A 26773-nucleotide genomic window follows, 5' to 3' on the forward strand; every position below is an offset into this window, starting at 1 on the left:
CATACATACATACATACATACATACATACATACATTTATTTTCTGTGTGTGAGATAAGTTGTATTAGAATGGAAGGCTTACCCCCATGTGTAGCGAGCACATTATCCACTGATATTTATATGGGTGTGAAGTTGCTAGGAACTGCATGTGATGGGAATTATAGGTGCTCCATTTCTTTACACAACAAAGATATATAGATAGTTTTCCTTTGTGACCTGCAGCATTGACTCCAAAGTCCTCTGGCAATATGTATGGCTTATACTGCAGTATCACATACACAGTACAATGGTTTAAAATAGGCTGGATAATTTTGAGCACATCATTTTCTTGTTTTTACCTTACTCAGCCCTCTTGCCTCAGGGCACCTCATGCCTGCAGCTAATATATGAAGATAAAGCAATAATAATTACATAGAGTTTCTGCAGCGATTCTGTTTTATGTATACAGTGTCCTGAAACACTATTCTTCAGGGCAAATCTACTTCCACCATCAGTGTCCAACATCTGGCCATCTATTACTACTGCATGTTACAGCCCTTAAACCAAGCTTGTGATTATTAACAAGGTGGTACAGTCTCCCCAAATCGTTTACTTTCTGGATGAAACCACAAAGTAAAGGCTGTAAAAGTGAAATAATATCAATTTGTGCTGGTTTATGCCTGGGCTCTGGTGATATTTTTTCTGCCTACAGGTATTCATTTCATTGGCACATGGAAAAAATGTTTTCTGCACAAAATGCAGCAGTAAATTCTGAGAAAGGTGTCAGGTTAAATCTGTTTTTACTGTGTAATTGAGCAGGCTCCCATTTTAAAAAGAAATGTCTAGGTTTGAACTTGCTGTGGCTCATACATCACAAGAATCTGGGGTGATCATTTGCCATATAACCTTAATATGCTAAAGAATAAAGTGTACTAAAGGTGTCCTGGCTGACCTGATTCCAATACTGCCCCTTAACTGTACATTATTTATGTTTACCTGCCTTCTTGGTTTTTTTTTTTTTTTTTTAATTTGAAGTAGCATAGGTGGTTCATCACAGTGAGGGCAGTAAAGTTGTGGAATAGTCTGCAGGGTGAGGTGATTATTTTTGTTTGCAACAAAATATTTCCACTAGTGGTGGTCACTGACCTGGCCGCTAAAATGTTGCTCTGTGAGGCTACAGTGTTATTACTTTTTATTCCTTATCTTTCTAATCTGGCTTCCCCCAATTCATATTTCAGTCTCCTGTTCCCGGTCAAACCACTGCCTGGTTGTTAAGGGAAACAAGACCCTAGCAACAAGATAGCTGCTGGAATTCCATATAGGAAAGCTGCTGAACAAAAAAGCGAAATACCTGAAAAACAAAAAAAAAATTAAAACTAATTGCAAATTGTCTCAAAATATCATTGCCTGCGTCATACTAAAAGTTATTTTAGGTGAACAACCCTTTCAATGCCTTTAAGTGGTTGGATGATTTCTTAAGCATAATATCCAAAGCTATTGTAATCTCAAGATATAGTTTATATACGTGAGTGCATAGGGTCTGCTAGTTTGTGATACGTGTGGACTCTGTTTCATTTGGAGGAGTAAACTTGATGAACTTTTCTTATTTTTTTTTTAACCCAAATTAACACTATAACTATAAAACCCATAAAGGATGCAAAATTTCTTCAGGAGAAGAATAATTTGCTGAGTTTATTTAAATAACTTTTTATTATGTCTTTTTGCAATCCTGTGTCCTAATCTCTAATTAAAATATGCAGGACCAAATGACATGCTGTTTGGTAGAACATGCTATTATTTAAATCCTTATAGCTTTCTTTTTCTGACTTAGTCTCAGAACTCTGGGAAACTTTTAATTTCCCTATATTTTACAGCATACAGTTTATTAACATACAAACCTATTTATTAAAGTATGTGGTATTCTTCTCTTTCTTTCAAAAGGCAAAAATATTCAATTTGGTGTCCAACTTTTTACAATTACAATTATGATCTTTCCTGCAAGAAATCTACCACTATGTGATGATTCAGCACTAAATGTTTGCCTTTGCTCGGGCTGCTTCAAAGACACCCGGTTAATATTTTCTGTCCCATCTAATTGGCGAGACGACCTATAGCTGATATTGGTCACCTCGTCTCCCACCATACACGCACTGAATATCTGTGTGTCCATTGGGAGTAAACTTGAAGTCCTTGAGGACTGCCCTTTGGAAAATATCAAATGTAATTATAGGAAGCAAAAAGTATCAGCTACAAATCTCTATATGTGAAGTTAGCCTTTTTGTTCTTGGATGTTCCTTATTAAAGCTGCTTTGTATATTCAGCCATCAGTAAAGCTTTTATCAAGTACAAATCATTTATGGTAAGTGGAAGAGAATATACTTTGTCACTGAAGTGTCATTTCCCTAAAAGCATAGGCTGACACACTTTCCTAATATCAAACAGTTGTTTTATTCACTTTACAATGCAGCTTTCCCAGCTGGTGTCCAGCCATCCTTTATTATCTTTAGCTGCCATTACTGGAGCTAATCAGATTAGATAATGGCATTCTCTTACTAAAGATCTGTATTTTTACTCTGTTCTGTGATTAGCTGTGTATGTTTTTATCCTCTAAAGTGAAAGTAAACACTGGAAAAAGGAACAGATTTGTCCAACATGACAAGTGATTTTTTTAAAGAGGTTTTGTCTGTGTGGAATGTGTTTTATGGAAACTTTCTGCTTCCCACCCATCCCTAGATAGGCTGCCTACAGAGATTATGTTGATGTAAGGTCTGTATTTGTCACTTTAACGGATTAGGATGCACATAATTCCCCCCTACCTTCTAATGGATAACCAATTTTACATCAGTTCCCTAGGGTGAGCACTTTCTCCAGTCTTTAGAAATTGGGTTCTTTCCTTGAAATACTAGGATGTAATGTGCATTAGCTATATGTCATTAAATTTTAGGACTTAACACTAAAAAAAACCACATGGTGTTTAAAGGTATTTGCCTATTTTACTCAGAGACTTTTATTGCTTTAGAGGTCTGAATGTCCTAGGAGGATCTGGGTGACGGGTTTGTTTGGGAGAAGATATCCGATGCTCAATATGGATAAGTAGAATCTGCTTAAGTAGAATACAGTGGCATCTGTTTTACTTTGTATCTCCAACTATGATTTAAGAATGTATGGTTTGTGGAAGCAGCGTAAGATTGATAGCCTGTTGATATGGAAATTTATATAGACAAAATCATGAAGCTAGTATAAAAATATACATTGTTTAAAGCAAATGTGTTTCAGCTCCACTCTCTCATTAATGTTTTTTATATGGGTGAAAATATTATTTTTATTATACTTTTAACAAGATTAGTTGACCTCCCAACTGTCCGATTTTTGATTGTCCCTCTTTTGACAGCTCAACCCGCAGTCCCGGATTCTTGGTGACCCCCAACCATAAAATTATTCCTAAGGCCATCTGAAATATGTGTTTTCCGATGGTCTTAGGTGACCCCCAAAGGGGTCACGACCCACAGGTTGAGAACCGCTGTCTTAGGGAAACTGAGACTTGCAGTTTAAATGGCAATTTCATCTTTTTTTTAACCAAACTTTAATAACACATAAAACAAACCCCAAAACCAGCAGAAATGTGTTCAAACTTTAAATAACCTGCCAAATGTAGTCAAATGGGAGCGGTATTTAGGGGGTGTGGTCGCAAAATGGGCGTGGTTAAAAAAATTTGCTGAGCTATGCATGCATTTCTTTTTGTCCCTATTTTCATTTTCAAGATGTTGGGAGGTATGGATTAGGTTTTAAAAACATTTAGATTTGATTTTACAAGAATAGTGAGTTTTTCTAGGCGCTTAAAGTAATACATTTCACTCTGCCTCTCAATCATGTGATTCAAGATTTTACTTTTTAGGCTTTTTGCACATGGGGCACTTGTCTTCCGGATAAATCACCTGCCACTGCTCTATGTAAGCAGAAAAGTGGTTTTAAGTTTTACATTTATTTTTTTAGGCCGCCACATAGATTGTAAGCTCTTTGGGGCTCAGACTTCACACTGTGTCTTTTACCATGGCTGTATACTTATGTTTACTATTATTTTTTTTAATATTATTTACCCTCTGTAAAATTGTACAGAAATTGCTTAGAACCTTGTTTGCTAGTGTAAAATGGGTAATCCAGCTGTTATAGGACAGTTCAGTTGAATTTTCTATTTTTATGAAGGCTGCAGTACTAATGAAATGAGGTCACTAAGCCATTTAATTTTCTATATGATGTCATTCTACTACTCTTCCTGATTATGGGTTATCTGCTAAATATATTGTTTTGACAGCTTTGCTTGCGTTTTCATTGATGAAATTATAATTTCTGCTATTGACCAAGTATACAATTAATGAGATGAATATTTGTGTAAAAAAGGAAATCATTCCTACTTTATAATGACATTATGATATAATTGTCTGTATGCCACTCAAATGCAATATTTAATATACCATATGCAATATTATCTAAGGATTTTAAAAAGCTGATCTTACATCCCTGATAGAAGCATCTCCATGGATACACCAGATGGAGTCATTCATCTCTCAGTTTGTCTCTTTTTTTTTTTTTTTTTTTTTTTTTCTATGCATCATGATCACTGATTTACATAAACAGCTTCCATACTAAGCAGTATTGTGAGATCCTTCTTCAAACAACAGATATAGATACTGGCATATGTGCATTTATTTAAAACAATTGAAGTATTCAGCTGCTATAGATACTGAAATGGTCCATCCATCCAGAACTTAACAGCTATTATGCAAAATGAGTGTCAGTAATTGATTTTATTTTTTTTTATATCTCCTGTACTTCACATGCAATATTTGGCCAGTGTTTCTGGGATAACCTTTGCCAAGAAGCCATACCTTAGGCTGATGCCACACGTGGCGTTTTTCCGCTGCGTTTTTTCTCAGCCTAAAAACGCCGCACAAGCCACACAGCCCCTGACTATGGCGTTTTTCAGCCTAGTACTGGTGACGTAAGCAAATCCCGTTTCCATGGTGCTAATAGTGCGAAATAGCAAAAAACCCCGCATATTTCCGCTAGATCTGGCAGCTGCCTTTGCGTATACATAGGAATAGCTTGCTGTGCAAATCCTGGTGATTTCGGCCTACGCTTGAAAAATCCGTGCTAAGGCATTTTTTTAGCCTATTTCCGCATTGTGTGGTTTGCTTCGTGTCTTTTCAAGCTATTTCTATGGATGATGATATCGGGCGTTTTTCAGCCGCCGAGAGAATTAGAAAATACACAGCAGAAAAACGCCACGTGTGGTATCAGCCTTAGATGTTTCTTCTTTAAACACCAGTAGAGCCTTTTACCAATTAGTGGCTAATGGATAACTTTAAAGGACTCTTGTTAAAACTGGTCAGTGCAAAAACCTTTGTGCAAATGGAGACAATTCTTCTTTATCCGCAGGGTTATATAAGATGTGATTTGACCTTAGATTTTCATCTCTGTGCCACATGGATTACAGAGACCAATTATCTTCTGTTCAAGTGATTTCTAAAATTGCTTGTGATTGACCAAAGAGTATTGTTCTTCTTTATGTAAAGATTGCTATACACTGATCCTTAACGATTCGGTTGCTAATCTGCCTGATTACGGGGACCCTTGACAGACCTACGTGGGCGATTTTTTTTTTAAGCCACAAATCGGGCTGAAATCAATCTGCAGGTTTAATTTTCTCGTCAGATTGTGGACCGCATCAGCTTAATGATGTGGCTGCTGCTCTGATGGCTATTTGCATTGTTGTATTTCAGTCATTTGGTTGGGGGGCCAAATGATTGGATTAGTCCATTATTGCTCACCTTAGATGGGCATATTGGAGGAAAGATCTGCTTGTTTGGCAACCCCAGATCTTCTAGTGTATGGCCATCTTTAGCAATGTAACGCATCTTGCTGTGTTATGGCAGACGGTTATTGGTATCATTTTGCAAATGTATAACAGTCAAGCCATTGAACAAATATATAAAATATAAAAAAATATATATTTTATATCTTTATGCAGAGGCTTGCTGGAATTGACAGCATTTTTTCTTTTTTTAAATGGATGTTTTTGTTTTAAGTGAATTTCAAGAAATCAGCCTAAAATAAGTTTTCTGTAAAAGTTTGATGATTTTGGTAATTTTTACTCTTTGTTCTTATTTGTTATTTAACACAGAAATTAAAGGCACAGATTCGTTCTGTTTGGCTGCCATATCCAAATTGGCATCAATATATTACCCATAAATGTCTTATTTCTATATATACACACGTAATTTGGATATCCATAACTTAAGTCTGCTAAAAATCATTTAAATATTGAATAAACCCAATAGGCTTGTTTTGCCTCCAATATGGATTAATTATATCTTAGTTGGGATCAAGTACAAGGTTCTGTTTAATAATTACTGAGAAAAAGGAAACCATTTTTAAAAATTAGAATTATTGGCTTATAATGGAGTCTATGGGAGATGGCCTTTCCGTAATTTGGAAGTTTGTGGATAATGGGTTTCCAGATAAGGGATCCCATACCTGTACAGTGTGTGGTGGAACCATAGGTACATTAAAAATGGAATTCACATATTTTGTGAGTGCGCATTCATGGTGCTCTCTTAGCAGGTTTTGGAGTGAATTTCTTTTGTGTTGTTTGGGCAAAGGGAATGTATTAAACAGAAACATTAACTGATCAACTAGGTTTAAGGATGCTGTACATAGTGTTGAGATGTCTCACATTCCCTGTATTACTATGGGTTTTACAGCCCTTTTATTAAAGTTTTGCCTTCTCTGAGAGTCAAGTCAGATCTTTTTGGTTACATTATCATTGTTATACATTTCTGATACAATGTGTTAGTGCATTACATTTGCTATGTCTGTTAGTACAGGTAAATTGGTGTATTTAAAAGTGTTGCAGTTGTCCTTGTGCTTTCCTTTTATCCCCCACAGGCAACCGTTATCCAGTATTTCTCACATAGAAAATGTTATAAAAAGCAACCAGGCTCTTAAACATTTCCAGCTCAAGGTTTTCTGTGTGCTGGTGTCACCCTGTGTAAAATGGGCAGCCTTGCTCCTGACAAGCTGGCAAAGTTACGGCAGCTCTAAGAGAGAGGTTGAGAACGCTGCACTTATTGCTCCTGTCAGCAGAATCCTTTTACATTTTTGCCTGTTATTATATCTGAACTGTTTTTTTAATGCAGTCTTGTAAACATACTTGACAGGCACAGGGAAACTGGAAAAATCTATATGTTGGTGAAAAGTGAATTATAATTGTTACCTTGAGAAGGATTGAGCAAGTTAATAAAATTATGTGTGAACACTGTTCTAGATTTTCTCAAGTTTATGTGTGTGCGTATTTATCCAGGAGAGATTATGGTATGGTATGGTACCTTGACTTTCTATGTGGGCCTATAGTCTGATGTACATCAAAGTGTTAAGCCTGCCTAAATTGCTCTCTACTATTGTGTTATTGAATATACTGCTCTTTTCTGTACCGTAGTATTGCATTACTTTTGTGTATGAAGTGGCTGCTTAGCAGGCTTTCAGTCACAAAGAAGCTGGCAGAAGTTACTGGAGGATATTGCACTGGTCAGTGAATTGGGAATCTGGAAAACAATCTGGGAAATTATCTCTGGTTCAGTGTTTTAACTAGTTATGATGTCCATGTCATTCTCAAACATCCTATCTCCAACCATATTGTTCAGTCTTTGTATGTGAAATTCTGCACTTGGCCTCTTTACATTGTTTTCCGTTATTCTGTTTCAGGAAAATTTAATTATTTGTGCCACCTATGGGAGCTGGGCACACTGTGCTTAAAGCTCCAGTGGGGGTTGGTACTGGGAGTTGGTGTCTTTTCATCTTTATTCCTGTACTTCTATACTGTTTGACAGATAATGCCATATTGGTAACAAAAACATGTATTAAATGATCAGTCAACTGTTGTATGAATTTAAGGCTGATGGGCCACGGAGGGAGTTGCCTGCGATAGATCTTTGCTACCACAGGCGACTAACCATTCCAAAATGCCTTTCTACCGGCAACAATAGGATAGAAAATAGGCTGCATTTTAACAAGGTATTCTGTATTCTAGCTAAATAGAACACGTTTTGTGAGCTGTCTCTTGAAGCTATTTAATGCAGCTTGGGTTAATCAAATATTTAAGTGAGCTACAAATAATCAATCAATAGTCAATAAGTGAGTCACTAATAATATGTATAGCTTTTGTCTGCTACCTGACTTTCTCTTTTAAATTCTAACTGATTTAAGAACACCTCGTATATCAGAGTTCTGCAAATGTAGAGGCCTATTGTAAACAGGCCTCACAATTCTAAATAAAAATCAGCTCATTTTATCTCTTACATATTTTTAAAGCCAAAATTTTAATTCTAGCAGTTTTTCCAGCCACATACACTACTTATAGCTCCTATGGGCCTTGAAATTTAATTAAACATTTAAAAAGGAAAAACAGAAGGCAGTGATTTCTGTTATGCCACTGAGCAGTATTGGTAAAAGTGTTAAATAATGTGGGAAGAAGGACATATCCAGCCAATCTGCAGATGCAAAGAGATCAGACACATTTGTGTTTTACTTGTATTCATTATCTGTGCCGTTAACCGCCATAAGGATTAGTGTGTGCTGTGCACACAGCCTCACATGGTAATGGCACTGTTATTTGGAGAGCAGAAGAATAAAATGCTCATTAATGTAAATTAGAGCATGCTACAGAAGAAAGTTTAATTTTCTGTATTAGCTACAAGTCGAATAAGTCAGTATTGCCTTCCCTGCAAAGATGTCAGAATGATCTTTCGTATTGGATAAGGGAAAGTGTAAAGTGGACAGGGTGAATGTTAGGTTTAACTTTGAAAAGACTCTTGGATTATTGTTTGATCAATGCAGATCTACCCATAGAGCATTTTGGCATTTTGCAATTTGCAGTAACATTGATTCTGCTAGCTCTGCATTTGTTGGAAGCATGAGCAACGGGAGAACTGCCACTATAGAATTTTTATAAAAAGTTTGGTGGACATGAATACTCTTGTGTGTACAGAAAGTTACACGGATTGTAAGAAAAGTTGTTCTTAGAAAGACTTTAGAGCTAAAGGCTCAGGCAGTTGATTACTGTTATAAAGGTAATCTGCATTTTCCACAATGAAAGAAAATAATTCCAAGAAAGTAATTCTAAGCCACATTCTAATATACATATTAACATTTTTCAAAATCTGTCTGGCTGTTTATATACTGGATCCGACTCCAGAAACAACGCAATAGAAGACAGCTGACCTGGAGGGGAACTGACTTATCTCCTCATTATTAAATTTACTAATAATTAAAGCCACTAAACACTTTTTGTTAATTTATATCAAAGTTTAAAATTACATTTTCTTTTTGCATGCAGAAAACTGTTATCTCCTTTAAAAAGTTTTAGAATTTTGTATACAGGGCCCACTTTTTCAATGGGTCTTTTCCAAATTTGGAATTACTATGCTAACTCTCAGTTGCAGCACTCTGTTATCTTGATGGGAAGAAGGTACGCTACGCTACACTAAGGGGCAGATTTATCAAAACAAGAGTTCGATTCCCGAATGGGAAAAATTCGGATTGGAAAAGAAAATTTCTGAAGATCGCAAATATCACGAAAATGCTTACAAAAAATCGTATTAATCACGATAATATCGTATTGGTGATCCAAAAGTCACTAAATTTTTGTACCAAACCATTGCAAACAGCCGATAATACGCTTGGAGCATTCGCATGAACGCTCCGAGTGTTCGGGTCTTTGTAAATCTCCCCCTAATACTAGCAATGTTTTCTATTGCCTATATTCTATCCATATCATTCTTTTTCTTTTCAAAAAAGTCAGCAAATAGATTTACATGCTGAACTTTCTTAAACAAAGCATGTAAATCAGATTTTCCAATTTTTAAACCAAACTAGAAAATAATTGTATACTAAACTTTATCTTTAATTACTCAGCTGCAAAGAGTTGTCACTGTATTTCTGTTACTATTCTTTTTTGCTCTGGATCGCTACCCTACAAAGCTCAGTATTATAAATGTCCTGTAATGTATCACTGTTCTTATGTTACAAGCATTTTTGTGAGATTAGAGATTACTCCTCAAATATCCATATATATACCTGCCTGATATCAGTTCTGTGAAACAGAATGCCTCTATCCTAGCACACTCTTCTTTAAACAGCTATTGTCTGTTTTACACTACCACCCACCATGTCTTTCTGTAGCCTCAAGCAGTCATGCCAGCTACTTATGGTGATAAATTATTTATGGCTTCCATTAGAGCATCCTGCCACCTGGGCTGCCTATGCCCTCTCTCCAGTCTCTCATTCAGCAACCTGTGTTATCTGCTGTTGCCTCCAAACCCAAGAGCACACCAATCTGGGCATACACTACAGCTTCCCTTCTACTGATAGGAGCTGGAGTCATGTCCTTGAAAGAAGCAGATGCTTCATATAAACCTACTCTTTAATCTCTAGAGCTATTCGATCACTCAAGGATCTCTGCATTAAGCAGCATATTGGTGTGGGACCTGCTCAACAAAGATTAATAGAATAATGGGAAAAGGATTGTGTATATGTGTGTCTGCATATATTCACAGAGGAGGAAATGTATCTTTGCCTGCCTGGTTAGACATCAAGAACAATACTAATATTGTATGTAATTTGTTTTATGAAGTTCACTCATTCTTAGGTAAAGCATTATGTGAACAAAGCAAAAGTGGTTTGTAATGCTATTAATAATGATCCCAGCTTTCAAGGAAACACCAGTCCCATTGACACTTTCAGTCTTGTGTTGCAAGCAACCTTCCAGCTAACAGGAGTCGGAAACCTGTAGATCTTAAAGGCCACAAAACCGAAAACCCCTTTGTAGATTTGCTGTGCAAAAATAGATAACTGATTCCCAGAATCTAGAGGCCCCCCAAATTGTGTACGTTTTTAACATTGTAGTAGGCATCATGCTGTGGTCGCACAGTGGTTAGCATTGCTGCCTCATATTTCTGGCCTTTTGTTTTTGGTTCTAAAGCGCTTAAAATTAAATCAGTTTAGTCCTGCTAGCTGGAATTTTTTTGACCTATCCTCAAATTTGATCTGGTGACCCTAATGAACATGTACTTTGTGTCTTCATGGAGTAACTACAAAACATACTGGTTAATGGGCTTATGATGAAATTCACTCTGGTGTGTGAAAGAAAGAAAATGAGTGTGCAATCTCCTGGGAAAGTGATAACAATTATTAAACATTCTGCCAAGTGCTGCAGAATACCATAATGCAATATGAATAGACTGGTGTTGCACTGCTCTGACTTCCAAATTTTGCATTCAGTCCTCCTACCATAACAAGAATTAGATAGCCTTAAAAGTTTGCAGTTATTAAACCTAATGTAATACATTATTCAGTAACAAAGTGTAAGCTTTCTCATGTGGGACTTTCCAAGTGCTCAGTTTTAATCTACTGTGCATAATGTTTGCCCTTTTGTACATCTTTGACTAAAAGTACTTTAATTATGTATGCTAATAATTCTAATTGTTCATTAGTTTACTTTCCGTGGGGGTAAATTCTGGCTGGAGTAGTGTTTGAATATGTTTATTCAATAAAGCTTCTGCTGTTATTCCCATGTTTTTTCACCTGGCTCTACTTGCACTTGAGCATTGCTGGTAACCGCACACAAGGCTCCGAGGCATATAGAGTTTTGTGATATGAGCAAGCACTGGGGACTGGTTTTTCTTGGTGAGTAATGTGGGAATTACCTCCATTTTTCTATAGTGATGAGTGAGCACATCAGTTCTTATTACATGAGGAACTGAGAGAACTGATCATGTTCCCTGTTGGCTGACAGATTAAATGGAGAAAAAGAGAGCTTTTGCAACAGGCTAATTCCTCACATTCAAGAAAGAGGAGGCAATTATTGCTTCTTTGAAGGAGCTGATAGCCCTGTAGGAGGACAGCATCACAATTTACAGAACCAGCTTGGTGTACTTTTTAACAGAAATTACACACAAGAACATTTTTTTAGTGGGGTATATTTGTTATGTTTCAGAAACTGTTGCCTCTGACAAACCCTACTAGCAACACCATTACCATTGAAATAAACCTTTAGATTTGTTGGGGAAATTCAGTTACCGGAGACCACTTGAGGTAGAAGACAATTTGACACCGGCTCTGTGGATTTTTTACATGTGGGAGTGAAAAGGGTGGGAGAACATATATCTCTATGTATCTCTTAAAAAGTAAGAACTTCTCTTATAGCCATACAGGGGGCTCTTCCCTCAAGGTCAGGGTATTCATAACCAAGCTAGCTTGAAAACAGAATCCATTTTAGTCAGGGGGATCTATATTCAGAAGCTTGTAGCAAGGTACATTCTAGTGCTAACATAGTGCTGTCTGCCTGTATGGGATGCAAGTAAATTCTGACTTCAGCCAGTCATTCTGACTAATCTACATTCTTGAAGGGGAAAATGGCACTGCAATTAATCTAAAACTGTATCTGATGTCTAATAGACCTATTTAAAATATTCTCTGTTTCTGTGATGTATAGTATAAGTTAAACCCTTATGTTGTGGTGCAAGAGTACTGGTTCAACCACATTAGTTGTTAGGTGGAATGAACATTAGACAAGGATTTCCTTGCTTTAAAAACCTGATTGGAAGTTATTTGGAATGTCTAACTTCCCAGCTGGGAATGTAAATTGAAGGTGCAGAGCAATAAAATAATGTACAGGTATCGGACCCCTTATCTGGAAACTCATTATCCAGAAAGTTCCAAATTACGGAAAGGCCATCTCCCATAGACTCCCATAGACCTCGTTTCGTACAATATTCGGTGCGTGTATGGCATGTTGGTGAGTCGACCGATATCGCAGGAAGCTGCTGATATCGGTCGACTCGCCGATCGGCCAGTTTAGAAAATTTTGATCGGGCGCCATAGAAGGCGCCTGACCAAAATCTGTCGTCAGGGCTGAATCGGCAGAAGGAGGTAGAAATCCTATTGTTTCTACCTCCTTATCTGCTGTTTCAGCCCTGACGGTGTGTGGCGGATCTGATGATGTTTCGTGCGACCGATCGTGCAACCTATCGTCAGATCGCCACGTGTATGGCCAGCTTTAGTGGGTAATTTTCTTGTATCTATAATTACGTTTTTTACAACTCTACAGCAAAACTAGGGGGTGCAGTGGGACAGCATTATGACTGAGTTTACAACCCCTTTAATCTTCTGACTCCTAGCGGCTATAACAAGAGGGTTGTAGCTTCCTGCTAATCATGATCCCATGGTTCTATCCCCATGATCAATACTGTTATCACAGCCTGACAGATTTCCATTGATACTGTTCCTGAATTATTGACTGAGAGATTACTGCTGTTCTAGCCATGTAAATCCATTAAATGTGTCTGCCTTGTGTGGTCATGCTGAGCAGTATGTGGCATGCTGGGACAGCACTTAGGTGGCCAAGACATAATCCATATTGTGTTATTTATGGATTGGTCCAATTCGTCTGTATAGTCTTCAACAATTCTCTCCTAATTAGCAGTATCTTTTGTTGTAACTTTTATATAGTTTTATATTCTATTTTATATAGCCAAAGGAAAAAAAACTTGTACGTCACAAATGCTGCATGAAATGTTAATCATAAAACCATGCATATATCTTTTATTTGCAGCATCATATGATAAATATTTTAGTGAAATAAGCTTGAATAAAAGGAACAAGTAAAGCATTTTGCTATTGGCCCTGGCGTTTAAGAAAATTATCTATGCCTTTCAGTCTAGGAAGAGAGTGATATGTAATATATAATGTGTGTGTGTGTTCCCATTTACAAAACAGCTTGGCTATAAATTATTCCAACATATTTTTATTGTTTATTTTACTTTTCAATATAATATCCATTAAAAAGATTTTTTATAACACACTCAGAAAATATTTATCTTTTTGATATTATAACAGTGCCTTTAAACAGCTTATGTGATCATGTAAAATGTGCGGACATTCCTCTTTTGCTCTGTCCAATCATCATGTTCTAATATCTATTGCTGCAGATGAGCCAGTCTTTGTCAGGAAGCCCGATGACCAGATTGGAATATCAGGTGGTGTTGCGTCTTTTGTGTGCCAAGCGACAGCAGACCCCAAGCCACGGATTACCTGGATGAAGAAGGGGAAGAAAGTCAGTTCCCAGCGCTTTGAGGTAATTGCCCATTCAGAGAGCAGAGATGGAAGACACCTTTTTGCATCCCTACTGTCTGTTGAATAGTGTGCCCTGATGGGAAGCTAATGAGCTGTATTATGCTATGGCAGTGCATTGAATGGCCAGACAAAAATCTCTGTGAAACAGGCAGTAATCTTTTGTAACAAGCAATTGTATTGTATGTCAACTCCCTTTTGTGCCTCATAGGTATACTGTGGAAAATCAGTAGTCTAGTCACTACTGTTATTCTACATTATTTAGCAGCCATTGATAAGCAAACAAAATATGATGAACACTGTGACCAAAAATAAAAACTAATATTTTAGCAGTTTATTGTTTGAAAATATTTGCTCTCGTAGTTTAAAACTATCAAACACTAACATTTGGTATAGTAGATGGTAACAGCTATGCCACATATAGATTAATTAAGTCTTACTGTAAAGGCCATGAGCAATACTTGCCAGTTGTTTTTCAGTTTTGGACATTTGCGGCTTAGCATTCTTTTAATGACAAGTAGCCACAACAATTTTGTTTCTGCTCCTCAACTCTTGCTTGCTTTTGTTGGTGGAAGTTATCAAAGTGCAGGAGGCTATTGGAGAATAAAACATAGTTTATGGCTAGAATGCAGAAAAATAGGAGTTTGAGGTTTTATAGTTTTGATTTTTGTAGCTATTCTCAATTACTATCTGACACACTGCTTTGCTTGCAAGCTTCATGCAAAGATGTACTCCATATACCCAGAATCAATTTTCTTTGTTTTTAGGGATAAACTGAACACACCTGGCTAAAAATGTAGTATTTTCTACCTACTTTTCCTTTAAAGGCATACTCACCAAAATAGCCAGTCTTTCAAAGGAGGTACTTCTCTTTAAAAGGACATGTCAGCATGTGAAAAATAAATTATTGGCTAGTAACAGAAAGCATAATGCTAAGCAACCTTGCAATATATATCCATTGCAATGTTTGAATGTTTTTTTAGTTATTGGTATATGTACTTGCTATTATAAGCAGTGTGTGCCCCTTTCTGTTGTCTACCCTGGTCATAACTAGTGACAGCCAGGAGTTAAGCAAATGCTTTTTTTGAAATTTTTTTTTTTTTTTTTTTTTTTAGCAATTATATTTACAAATTTCAAACATTCAAAACACTGAAATTTTGCAATACATGTATATATGAATATTGCTTAGAATGTATTATTTTGTTAAGCAAAAATGTATTTTTTGGGGTTGACATGCCCTTTAAATCTGACAACAAATTCACCAATTGAACCAGTCATTGGTGGTGATGACCTTTCATCTGAGAATTCTCCACAGATATTACTAGCAACATCATTATCTATTTCTCACTATTTAAGCTCAGTGTTATTTAGATATAGAGGATAATTTAGCTCATTCTACATTTATGATACCGATAAAGTAGGATTTCTGATTTTAACAGTTTTTGCTTCTCAGGTAATAGAGTTTGACGATGGATCGGGATCTGTCCTTCGAATTCAACCTCTCCGTGTACACAGAGACGAAGCAATATACGAGTGCACTGCAACCAACAGCGTTGGTGAGATCAACAGCAGTGCTAAGCTAACAGTACTAGAAGGTAATATACAAGAGCGATCACCCACTCCCAAAGAGATTCTAAAGTTTTTTAAATATGTTGGCCTTCAAAAAACTTATGTTACTTCTAAAAAAAAAATATTTTATTTCCATAACTGAATACATATTTTGTGTGACTATGTGCATCTAGTTCTTTTTATAGAATTAGACATTGTAAAGGTTAGGTTGTTAAGATAATCATTAGTGGTTACGAAACTACACTGTTACTGTAAATGATCCATTTATCATATATATTTGAAAGGTTCTGTGGACTATAACCCTACTAAGGGTTTTTTTTTTTTTTTTTTACACTATAAAGCCACATGTGGCATTTTGTCACTCTGCTAATGGTCAAATAGCCCTTTATTGCTTTGTCGCCTCTTCCCATTGAAAACAATGGTAAATATATTGTCTGTGACTGAAAATGCAAGTGAAAGGGGGAACACTTGCTTTAGAGTTCCCAAGGGGATGACAGATGAATGTGATTTGACCCCTGTAGCTGTGCCTATAAGAACAGTCTTGTCAAATTCCACATGAGCCATGGCTCTTGAATTGAGACAGTGCTGTAAATTCATGTCTGAAATGGATAGCCTAATGTGTACCAGAAAATATCCAAGTAGAAGGGTGGCCAAAACATTTTGAGAATTTAAATTGAGAAGATTTTGTTGACGTTATCTAATGCAAGGGGATAAGCACTATGCAGGAACTCTTAAAGGGGACCTGTCACCCTATGAAATTCTTTTCTATTGTGTTTGTAAAGCAAAATAAACTTCACTTACACTATGTAAGTAATATAAAACTTGTTTTCTTCAGTCCTGGAATTACACAATCACATAAAATAGGCAGGTGTCATTTTGTGGACACTGTTATTAGGGCAAGCTTTGTATTACCCCAAAATCTTGTGTATGTGCCAGAATTGGGGACCAGATGCCCAGGCCATTGCACTGGCTACAAAATTTAGATGGTTAGAAGGGAGGGGGAAAGTGAGAGCTGAATTGGAAGTACTTGTCTGCCCTGCCTCTATGCCTAAGGCATAGAGGCAGGGCAGGCAATATATGATTGACAGTTGGGATTTTTAAATGCCTATATAATGGGGTTGAATGTGTTAATATAAAAATGAATTTGGGTTTCTTGTTTAATTTGAAAAGGACTTTTATTATACAGCTTTTTAAGTCTGGGTGATAGGTCCACTCTAATGCTAAAACTTGTGTATAGGTGGTATAGCACTTTTAATTATATTTCTAGAGTGTATTGTGTATTGCTATGCATTTAGTTATAACCACAACAGTCTTTAAGCATAACAGCTTTTAAGTTAATGTCCCATGTAGAGGTCAGTCACCTGCGATAGATCTCTGCTACCGTGGGCAACTTATCTCTCCGTAATGCCTTTCCACTGGCAACAAAGGGAATCGCTGGTAGAAAGGCACATGCATTGCTTCAGTTTTTCCAAGTCGCACAACATTTCCTCCTGCAGGCAACTTTGCGTGATTTCGGAAAACTGAAGCGATGCTTAGCCCTCTTCACCGACAATTCCCTTTGTTGCTGGTGAAAAGGCATCGCAGGCGACTAATCTCTACTTGGGACATTACCCTTTAAAGGAATGTATAGATAGATTTTCAGACATTTTCGTTTCAAGATCTCCCTGCAGTCCAATGTGTGACCAAAACCCCCATAGCTAATAACAAAGTTGCAGCAATATATCAAAAACCTTGTGTTATCAATCATCTTGCATATCTGACTGCAAACAAATGTTCAATCGAAAACTCGCCCTAATCGGGCTTCCCAAATAAGCAAACCAAATAAGCAATTATACCATATCCCATACTAATTGTCCTTCAGGCAGCCACTCTCATCCCCACTGCTTTTGGCTTCCCTATGGGGACTCTCTCTTAGCTACATGTACAATAAATCACCTTTACAGCCTGTTTAACATTTCTGCTCCAAATAGTACTAGTTATTGTAAGAATATTGCAATTGCAAATTGCAAAAAATTCCTAGGAAACAACTACGCTGTTTCGTCACACATCTGGAGTTTCATCTGCCAAAAGCACCCTTCTGCTGAATACTCCTCTTTGGTCCTTTATGATGTAGCCTACAGACAGAAGCAAAAGTAGTTAAAAAGTAGTAGTAAATAATTGTTCTGAAAAGGAATAATATTAGTTCTAATGTAATGTTGTGTAAGGCCACTTAAAACTCACTCTACAATGTCTCCTCTGCAGAAACTTATATTTGTGCTTAGCATATGTAACTTAAGTAACTTTACAATCTCAAGTATGCCTTAACCAGAAGGTCAGGCTATGGTGTTTTTTTTTTTTCTCTTTTCTGTAATTACTCTGCTGCTGCTCAGAACAGTGTCCTATAAATTGGACATGTCCTTGGGCTCACTGAGCTCTGCCATGTGTGACAAATTACTCCTTTCTCCCAGGACCACTAGAGGAATTGTAGCTGCAGAACACACATGCAGATATGTGAGGGAAAACAGGTGGTATACAGTTTGGGAAGTGGGATTGAGAAAAAAAGTAAGATCAGTCACCTGTATGCCCTTAGTCCACATGTTTTTTTTACTGTGCCTAAATTTGTTTCATAATAAATATTTTTTACATACTTACATCATATTTAGTGCTGTGTAGCAACAAAAAGCCAGAGAATAGTCTCCACACATTATTTATTTTACACGGAAAAGTTATTTATTAAAGGTCTTCCAGGAACAATTTCTTATTTGAATAATAGGTACCTTGTACATGAAATGAAATGTAATTGGTTACCATGCCAGGTAATGATTTTAAGAAATATTGCCTGCCAGTCTTCATATGGGGTTTAAAGAATGTTTATGCTTTTAGAAAGTAATGATCTTCCCTGCTGACAACTTCTTCTATGGTTCTCCCATAATCCCTCATGTGCTTCTCAGTACTGTGTTCACAACAAGAACCAGTTGTAGTTCTTTAGCCATTTGCTATAAAAAATAAGGCTGTGATGCAAGTTGTCATTTAGCTGCTGTGAACTACACGTTGTGTCATAATCTATCTGAGGCTGATGGGCCTCACATGCAAGATGTGCAGTATGTTACAGGCATGTCCAAGGATAGATTGCCTTGCCTATTTTCTCTGCCATGAGTTGGTTAACCTCTTTACTATCCAACCTCAAGTTGAGACTATTTGAAAGGTGCCTTTTGGAAAGGGATAACATCTTCTCTTTGTGATGTTCCTTAGATCTTGATTCTCTTTCAAGTGAACTCTGATTTATTACCTTTTGTATTTTGCATTTTTTGTGCTAGAAGTGAGACTGCATGTAGCTCTCTCTCACCATGAGTTCAGTGACAATCTCACGGTAGCAAAGAGCAGTAGTCATGTGTTTTTTATCCTGCTTAGTTCTTGGTAGTCCTGTTCATTTCAATTTCTGCAGTTCTTCTGGGAAGAGTGAACTTGTGCACACATTTTGAGTAATTGAAAATTATTTCTCCTGTTGATGCGCAGTGAAAAAGAGAGAAACAGAAATAGAGAGAGATGCCAAATCACCTGTGTTCCATTCTTTTTTCTTTTCCTCCTGGGCAGCTTATAACTGAATTATGTATGAGTCATATTGAGCATTTTCTGTCTTTTTCAATTATGACCTGAAGCAGTACAGAAACTTACTCCGCTTGCATGCCTGGGGGGGGATAGCAGGGGCAATCAGTGAGTGCATAGGCTTATAATGTATATAGTGACACAGATTCCCAAGGTAAGATGCAGTGCAGTTGTGGTATAGTGAAGTGAATGTGTTTTTGAGTAGACATGACAATAAATTGCTCAAAGGTTAGACAAGATGGCCACGTAAGTTAAAGAATGAAGGGCAAGAATTGTGCATAATACACAGCCTTATCCCACTGGGAGTCATAACAGCTTTCAGATTGCTGAGCAAGAAGCTCTTCCCATAATCTGACAAAAATGCCCTCTTCCTTCAGCATATGTCTTTTGTATCTGCAAGAATTAAAACCAAACCTCTCAGACTTGTCATGTCTCTATCATAGAGTCTTTCTGTTTTGATTAAAGTGGATGTTCACCTTTGAATAAACTTTTAATAAAATGTAGACCGTGATATTCTGAGACAGTTTGCAATTGGTCTTCATTTTTTGTTTTTTTGTGGTTTTTCAGTTATTTTGTTTTCTGTTTAGCAGCTCTCCAGTTTGGAATTTCAGAAGCTGTCTGGTTGCTAGGGTTCTGTTTACCTTAGCAGCCAGGCAGTGGTTTAAATGACTGGAATATGAATAGGAGAGGGACTGAAAGATAAGGAGTAAGAAGTAACAATAAAAAAATTATAAGCTCACAAAGTAATAGTTTTTGCTGCCTGGGCCAGTCACCCCCATTTAAAAAGTTGGAAAGATGTAGAAGTGGCAAATAATTTGCATACTATAAAAATAAATAATGAAGATCAAATGCAAAGTTGCTAGGAATAGGCTATTATATAACATACTAAAATTCAGGGCTGTGAAGTCGGAGTCGAGGAGTCGGAGTCAATTTTGGGTACCTGGAGTAAAAAATGAACCGACTCCGACTCCTACTAAATTTAAATGGGAATAAAAAAAAAAAAATAAAGCAAGTTTAAATGTCCCAATTCACAAACAGTCCTAATTAATTACTTCTCTGCTATAAGAATAAAGCCCAATGCACGCAGTGCATAAACGAACACGTTGAGTGACCATGAAGCTTTTCATTGACTGTGTGCTTCACTAAATGGGATGTAACGCACAGTTAAGGTGCCGCAGCTCCACTGCGTCGTGTTCCTCTGTTACAGGGAACACAATGCCCACTGGGAACCCAGCCTAACTCTCACTGATAACTAATTAAGTAAAAAAAATTTGCAGGACTAGAAATACTTGTATACGTGAAGGGAATGGATAGTCAATAGTTTAAAGGAACAGTAACACCAAAAAATGAAAGTGTATAAAAGTAACTAAAATATAATGTGCTGCTGCCCTGCACTGTGTGTTTACTTCAGAAAATCTACTATAATTTATATAAATAAGCTGCTGTGTAGTATGGGGGCAGCCATTCCTGCACTGGTACAGCTGGGGTGTTTGCTACAAAAACCCTACTATAGTTTATATAAATACCCTGCTGTGTAGCCCCGGGGGCAGCCATTCCTGCACCGGTACAGCTGGGGTGTTTGCTACAGAAACCCTACTATAGTTTATATAAATACCCCGCTGTGTAGCCCCGGGGGCAGCCATTCAAAGGAGAAAAGGCACAGACACATAGCAGATAACAGATAAAACAGTATTGTATTCTACAGAACTTATCTGTTATCTGCAATGTAACCTGTGCCTTTTCTCCTTTTTTCCAGCTTGAATGGCTGCCCCCATGGTTACACAGCAGCTTATTATATAAATTATAGTAGTTTTACTGTAGCAAACACACCAGTTTTACCAGTGCAGGGCAACAGTGCATTATATTTTTATTACTTTAAAGCTCTTTTATTTTTTGGTGTTACTGTTCCTTTAAGACTGAAGCTTTAAAACATTTGAAAAACTGGTGTAATTCAGCTGTAATGTTAGCTTAAACTTTAAACATGACTATGGGATTCTAGGGAAATCATTAGAAGTAGGAGTATAGATAAAATTGTCTATCAGTTTATTATCAGTTCAGTTGTGTTTTAAGTGCCCCTTCCCCTTCCTAGATGTATAAAATACATTAGCATATTAAAAACAGAGGAGTCGCGGAGTCAGAAGTATCAGAAACTGAGGAGTCTGAGTCGGAGAATTTATCTACCGACTCCACAGCCCTGCTAAAATTTAATTTAAAGGTAAACTACCCCTTTAAGCACCCCTTTTTTTGCATTAGAAGTTCCACCAGTTTAACCAATTGTTACAGGCAACATGTTGTTCACCAATACTTTGGTTGATGCTCACAGCAGCCTCAAAGCAGGTGCTTATTTTTTAATTCCTGGCTTGAAGGCAAATTGGTTCCATAAAAAACACGTGTACTTGTAAACAGAACCTCCTATAGGCTGTCCGGTCATATATGGGCCACCAAATAACCAATCACGGCCCATATTTAGCATCGCCAGGAACTTTTTAATGCTTGTGTTGCTCTCCCACTCGTTTAACATTAGAATGTGACTCATGGGCAAAAAAGATTGGGGACTCCTGCCTTATGCTAACTGCAGTTTTATAATCTCTCCACACGGGTTCAGCGAGCTTAGGATCTGGACCCATTGCTTACCACTTTAAAAATGTTTAGTGTTTCTTAATTTAACCATTCCAGGGTGTTTTATCAATTGTGCTTACGGTCATTGCAACAGATCAGCAGATCATTCCAGCAGAACAGAGACCTGGGTTTCTGACAGAGGGTTCAATATGACACTCCAAAATATCTTGGTAATATCCTGACTTCATGATGCCATACTCTGATTCAGGCACTTTTCCCAGTGCCAGCAAATCAACCCCAATGCTTAAGTGATCCCCTTCCGTGTTTGACTGTAGGTGTTCTCTTTGAAGACATTTATTTTGTCCTATAAACATTTTTTTGCCAGTTCAGTTTTACTCATGTATGCATTTCCATTGGCTAAAGTACCGTGGACTTGAAACTTGTTGATAACCTTGCATTCACTAGACACGCAACATTGAGGTCACTGGAAATGCATTATCCATGCTTTATCTGTCTCACTTGGTTCATGTCAGTGTGGTGCACACATAAATGATACAGCTCAATGAAAAGCAGTTATTCCCAGTTCAGATTGGCTGAATGTGTAACATTACAGGCTTTTATTACATGAGCCTTGTTTTTTTGTTGTTCACAGAACCTCATGGGTGATTGTATTAAAATGCAGTGCTTTTCAGAATTAGCAATACCACGTGGAGGCTTTGTGCATTTAAGCTACTTTTCTGTTTATCAAAACCAAATTGAGGCAGAATATAATACTAGATAGCATTGGCTGTCGCTTCCATTGCCTGCAAAGAAGCAGTATTTTTTTCCTTTAGGAAAGTTTCCTGTTTAATCACAATTTGCTCTTGTGGATTGAAATCATTACTTCATCTGGAAAGTCATTCCATAGTCTGATTACTCTCTTAAGGCTATACTGGTACTAATATGAGCTTTTCATTATTTAGCCCTGTTGGCATATTTCATCTGCTTATCAACCCATTTCATTTGTTATAAACCTGTTATATGTGTGTGCAAGTGATGATGATATGATTTAAAATCATATATTACATTCAATAATCCAGAGAAGGGTGACCAAACCCATCAGACCAAGCCCATCACTTTTCCAAAATTAAAACTTTTTCTCTCTTGATATGTTTCTGTGTATGGCATAATCATATGCTTTTTAGAATCCCAAAATATTTGCAATCTTTCTATTAGATCTCCAGAGTTCAGACTGTTCCATGCATCTGTTTTTTTTAAACATGTTAATATCAAACGGTATGTTAGCCCCTTTGTTAAAAAGCAGCTGTTCCAAAGATTCCCTATGGGATCTCAGTCGTAGCACTTCACGATGATGAATGAGCCCCATTATATATTGCTCCATGCTTTTTTAATCTCCAATCAAGTTATATCCGTTTGCTGTATTTTCTCAACGATGTGTTTTCTTGTTGCATTAGAGTAAGGAGCAATGTCAAAATTCTTTTAAGGCTCCATAAATATTGCTTTTTACATGCTCCCCTTTATCTGCATCCTGAGTGTCTTCCTCAAAGAGACAGATTTGTCAGTGATAAACATTTGACAGTTACAAATGAATGTCTGAGGAAGCAGCGGCTGCACAATATGTCCTTGCTCAAAGCTAGCTGGGGCTCACTGGGCTGCACGCTGTATGTTACCTGCCTTCAAGTCATGCTTAGTTAGCAAGCTGAGGAGGGAGGAGAAGCAACTTGCACCAGGACACATGACATCCTTTTACTGCCAAGAAGAAAAATAGGGGGACAGGGACTGATTATAAAATCAAAGGACCTGCAATTAGTGGGTAGGAAAAAAACATTAACAGAAGCAAGTAGGGAAAGAGCAGCACATATGCTAACAGCAGCTATCAAAAACATTTCAGTAGTATTAAATTGTATCTGCCTTTCCACAATATTCACAAAAGTGAATATGATTCCAGAGCTCCTAGCTTTTTTGTGTCTTGCCAGACTTATCTGGGAAATACAATGTTCTTCAAAATGTAATGCATCATATACATTTGGGCTTTGTAGGTTATGCATCATTGTCTTATAAGTATTCTACATAAAACTGTTTGCAGGTTTGATCTAACTTTGCCTTCCCTAGCTGTTGAACAGATTTAAGCAGCTTATGAATGTTAGAGGCTGTTGCATATGAAAGTATATACCTTGGCAGAAAGAGATTTCCTTAAAAAAGAAAAAAAAAACTTCTACTAATTTTTGATGACTAGCTTTTAACTGAGATGTGACAGGTAGTATAAGAAAAGAACAACAACATTGACACCATATTTATAGTGCAAATATACAGAAAATAATTTTTTTTGCATCTTGTAAGCTAGGATTTTATTTAATTTAGTTAAAATAAATAGAAGGCAAATGGAAAGCACATACTTAAACATGATTTCCTTTATACAAGTAGTAGGCAGACTTTGGTAGTTGCAAGGAAGTGATGCATATTTTCTGAACTATGTAGGACTGCATCTTGTCTGTCACTGCTAATTATCAGCTCTATCAAAATTGGCTAAAGATGAGATGGCTACATTTCATTATGTGCTATGGCTAATTAGAGTGTGCTTCAGTGAGCTGTTGACAGCGTGAGTATAATGGGCTTGGGGCATATACTGTTTTAATGCTGCAGCTTATTTATTACTGATGACTTTCAGAATCTTGGTTCATATAGAAAAATAAAATCTATTTTACATAAAAAAAAGTGGTTGGGGTCATGAACATCATCACTGTATGAAGATAAGTGCCTGTATTCTTGGAATGTGCTCAATCGTAAACTTTTGGTGTTTTTTTGTATTTTATAATTAATGTTGCATTCTGCATTGTCATAGACTGTAGTTTTTCTGTATTTGTGACTACTTTAGGATACATCCAGAAATCACAAATGTTTGACCCCCTGTATTTTATCATGTATGAAGACGGATACTTCAGCTACCATAAAACTGAAGTTGGGATAAACTGAATATTTATTGCAAAACAATTAAAGGAGAAGGAAAGTCATTTTGGCATTTTACTGCCACATTAGTGTCACCTAGAACAATATATTTATTCTGCAGAAAGCATTGCCATACCCGAGTAAAGAGCCCTAGAAGGGGAGCAGGAGATGGGAGAGGAGAGAACTGCGCAGACTCTGGCCACGAGAATTAAGGATTTTTCTGAGAGAAGTCAGACACCCAAACAACAAAAAAGACTGTATTTACCTAGATCTTTCTAATAAAGCTTACTTAGGTAATGCAGATATATCGGTGAAGTTCCTAAAACTTTACCCATTTGACTTTGACATATTCAGTCATATGGGTGACTTTAACATACCTGTTAATCCTAATGACTCTGCTGTCTCTAAACTCTTTTTAATAACATCCTCCTTTGGTTTATCTTTCTGCTTTGATTCCCCCTCTCACTTCAATGGGAACTCCCTGGATCTTATAGTTATCAATCTCCAGCTTTATAAACTCCATTTCCCCCTCTCTGATCACATTCTACTCACACTTAAACTCCCTCCACACCCTCTGCAATCCCCCAAACATGCATATACTATGACCTGCAATCCCTAAACATGTCACATCTCTCTTCTTCCTTTGACTCTCTTCCACTCTATCTCAACCATGTCCTGCCGACAGCACACTCATCACTGCCCTTAATGAGCTTGCTCCTGCCGAAACAAAATGCATTAGAACCAAACAGCTCCAACCTTGGCACACTGCTGTCACGTACACTTGTGTTGCTTGCACCATTCCCGGTCAGAGTCAGACTTCTGCAGTAGTGATATGCAGGTTGGCCCGATACCCGTAGGTTAACCCGTTGGGTGCGGGACAAGGATTTCTCTCTGAGCTATATCTTTGCTCCCTTTTACCTCCATAAACTACTTGAGTGCCTAGTTTACAACCGACTGCCACTATTCCTCTCTGACCTCTCTGAAACCTGTTGGATCCACTATAATCTGGTTTTAGACAACACTCCACAGAAACTGCTCTTACCTGACTAACTAATGACCTCTTATAGGCTAAAACCAAAAGCTACTGCTCACTAATGCTTCTTGATCTTTTGACACTGTGGATCACCCTCTTCCCTCCAGTCCCTCCACTCTCTTAGCCTTAAGTAAATAAAAGACCCCGTGTCCCGTGTTTAAGTAGTTCTTTGTTATGACTTTGTTAACCAAATATGCATTTAGCTTTCAGAATAAATTTGCCTCTTAGGATACTGTCTTTTGGCACAGGATGAATGATTTTTAATTTCATCTGTGATGTGCTTATCTCATATCATTATAATTTATGTAAATAATGCTTATGAACATTGTAAACAAGGTATAGAGAGATGGGACTTTGACTATTAGTAGTAGTTATTGGGTTACATTGCTTTTAGGTGTCACAGTGAACTATGCTGAACTGCAGATCTTAATTTATAGCTTGTACCATGTAATAATAAAAGAGAATACTTACGTTTGGCAGCTTACATTTAACTACATAGTCAGTTTAGTTTGGCAAGAGCATTTAGAGGAAACATACCAGAATCTAACCTCTCATTTAGCCTCAGGATGAAATGAAATTAAAAATCTAACAAACGGCTAGATGAGGTTGGTGTGTTGTGTCTGCCAGCTCAGCTCTATAACCTTGACATCACAGAGCAACCTCTGCTGCGCTCAGCTGTCTCGTCCTTACTTGCTCCCAGTGGCTGTTCAAAACATAAAATGGACAGAACAGTCTGGTTCCTTGTGCTTCACAAATAATGTATAGAAGACAGACTAGTCAGTGAGGAATTTAAATGAGGACACAATCAGTAAATGCAAAACCCACTTGGAACATTACTGCATGTGATCATCATTGTTCTCACTGATATTTACTCATTTGCAGCCAGCTTATTTGATACTTAAAAAATTAGTTTAATGTT

At 37.2% G+C, this 26773-nt stretch overlaps 1 protein-coding gene across 17 annotated transcripts in view; it reads left to right on the forward strand.

Annotated features, from left to right (window-relative positions):
• Positions 1 to 26773, forward strand: part of ptprf (protein tyrosine phosphatase receptor type F) — a 565520-nt gene that overhangs the window by 455191 nt on the left and 83556 nt on the right. For all 17 annotated transcript variants that reach the window (XM_031900923.1, XM_031900922.1, XM_031900927.1 and 14 more), the window contains 2 exons: positions 14021 to 14166; positions 15616 to 15757. In XM_031900923.1, coding sequence (XP_031756783.1) covers positions 14021 to 14166; positions 15616 to 15757 — 288 coding nt within the window. The remainder of the gene's footprint in view (positions 1 to 14020; positions 14167 to 15615; positions 15758 to 26773) is intronic.

Source organism: Xenopus tropicalis, chromosome 4 (assembly GCF_000004195.4).
Source record: "Xenopus tropicalis strain Nigerian chromosome 4, UCB_Xtro_10.0, whole genome shotgun sequence".
Taxonomy (NCBI): Eukaryota; Metazoa; Chordata; class Amphibia; order Anura; family Pipidae; genus Xenopus; species Xenopus tropicalis.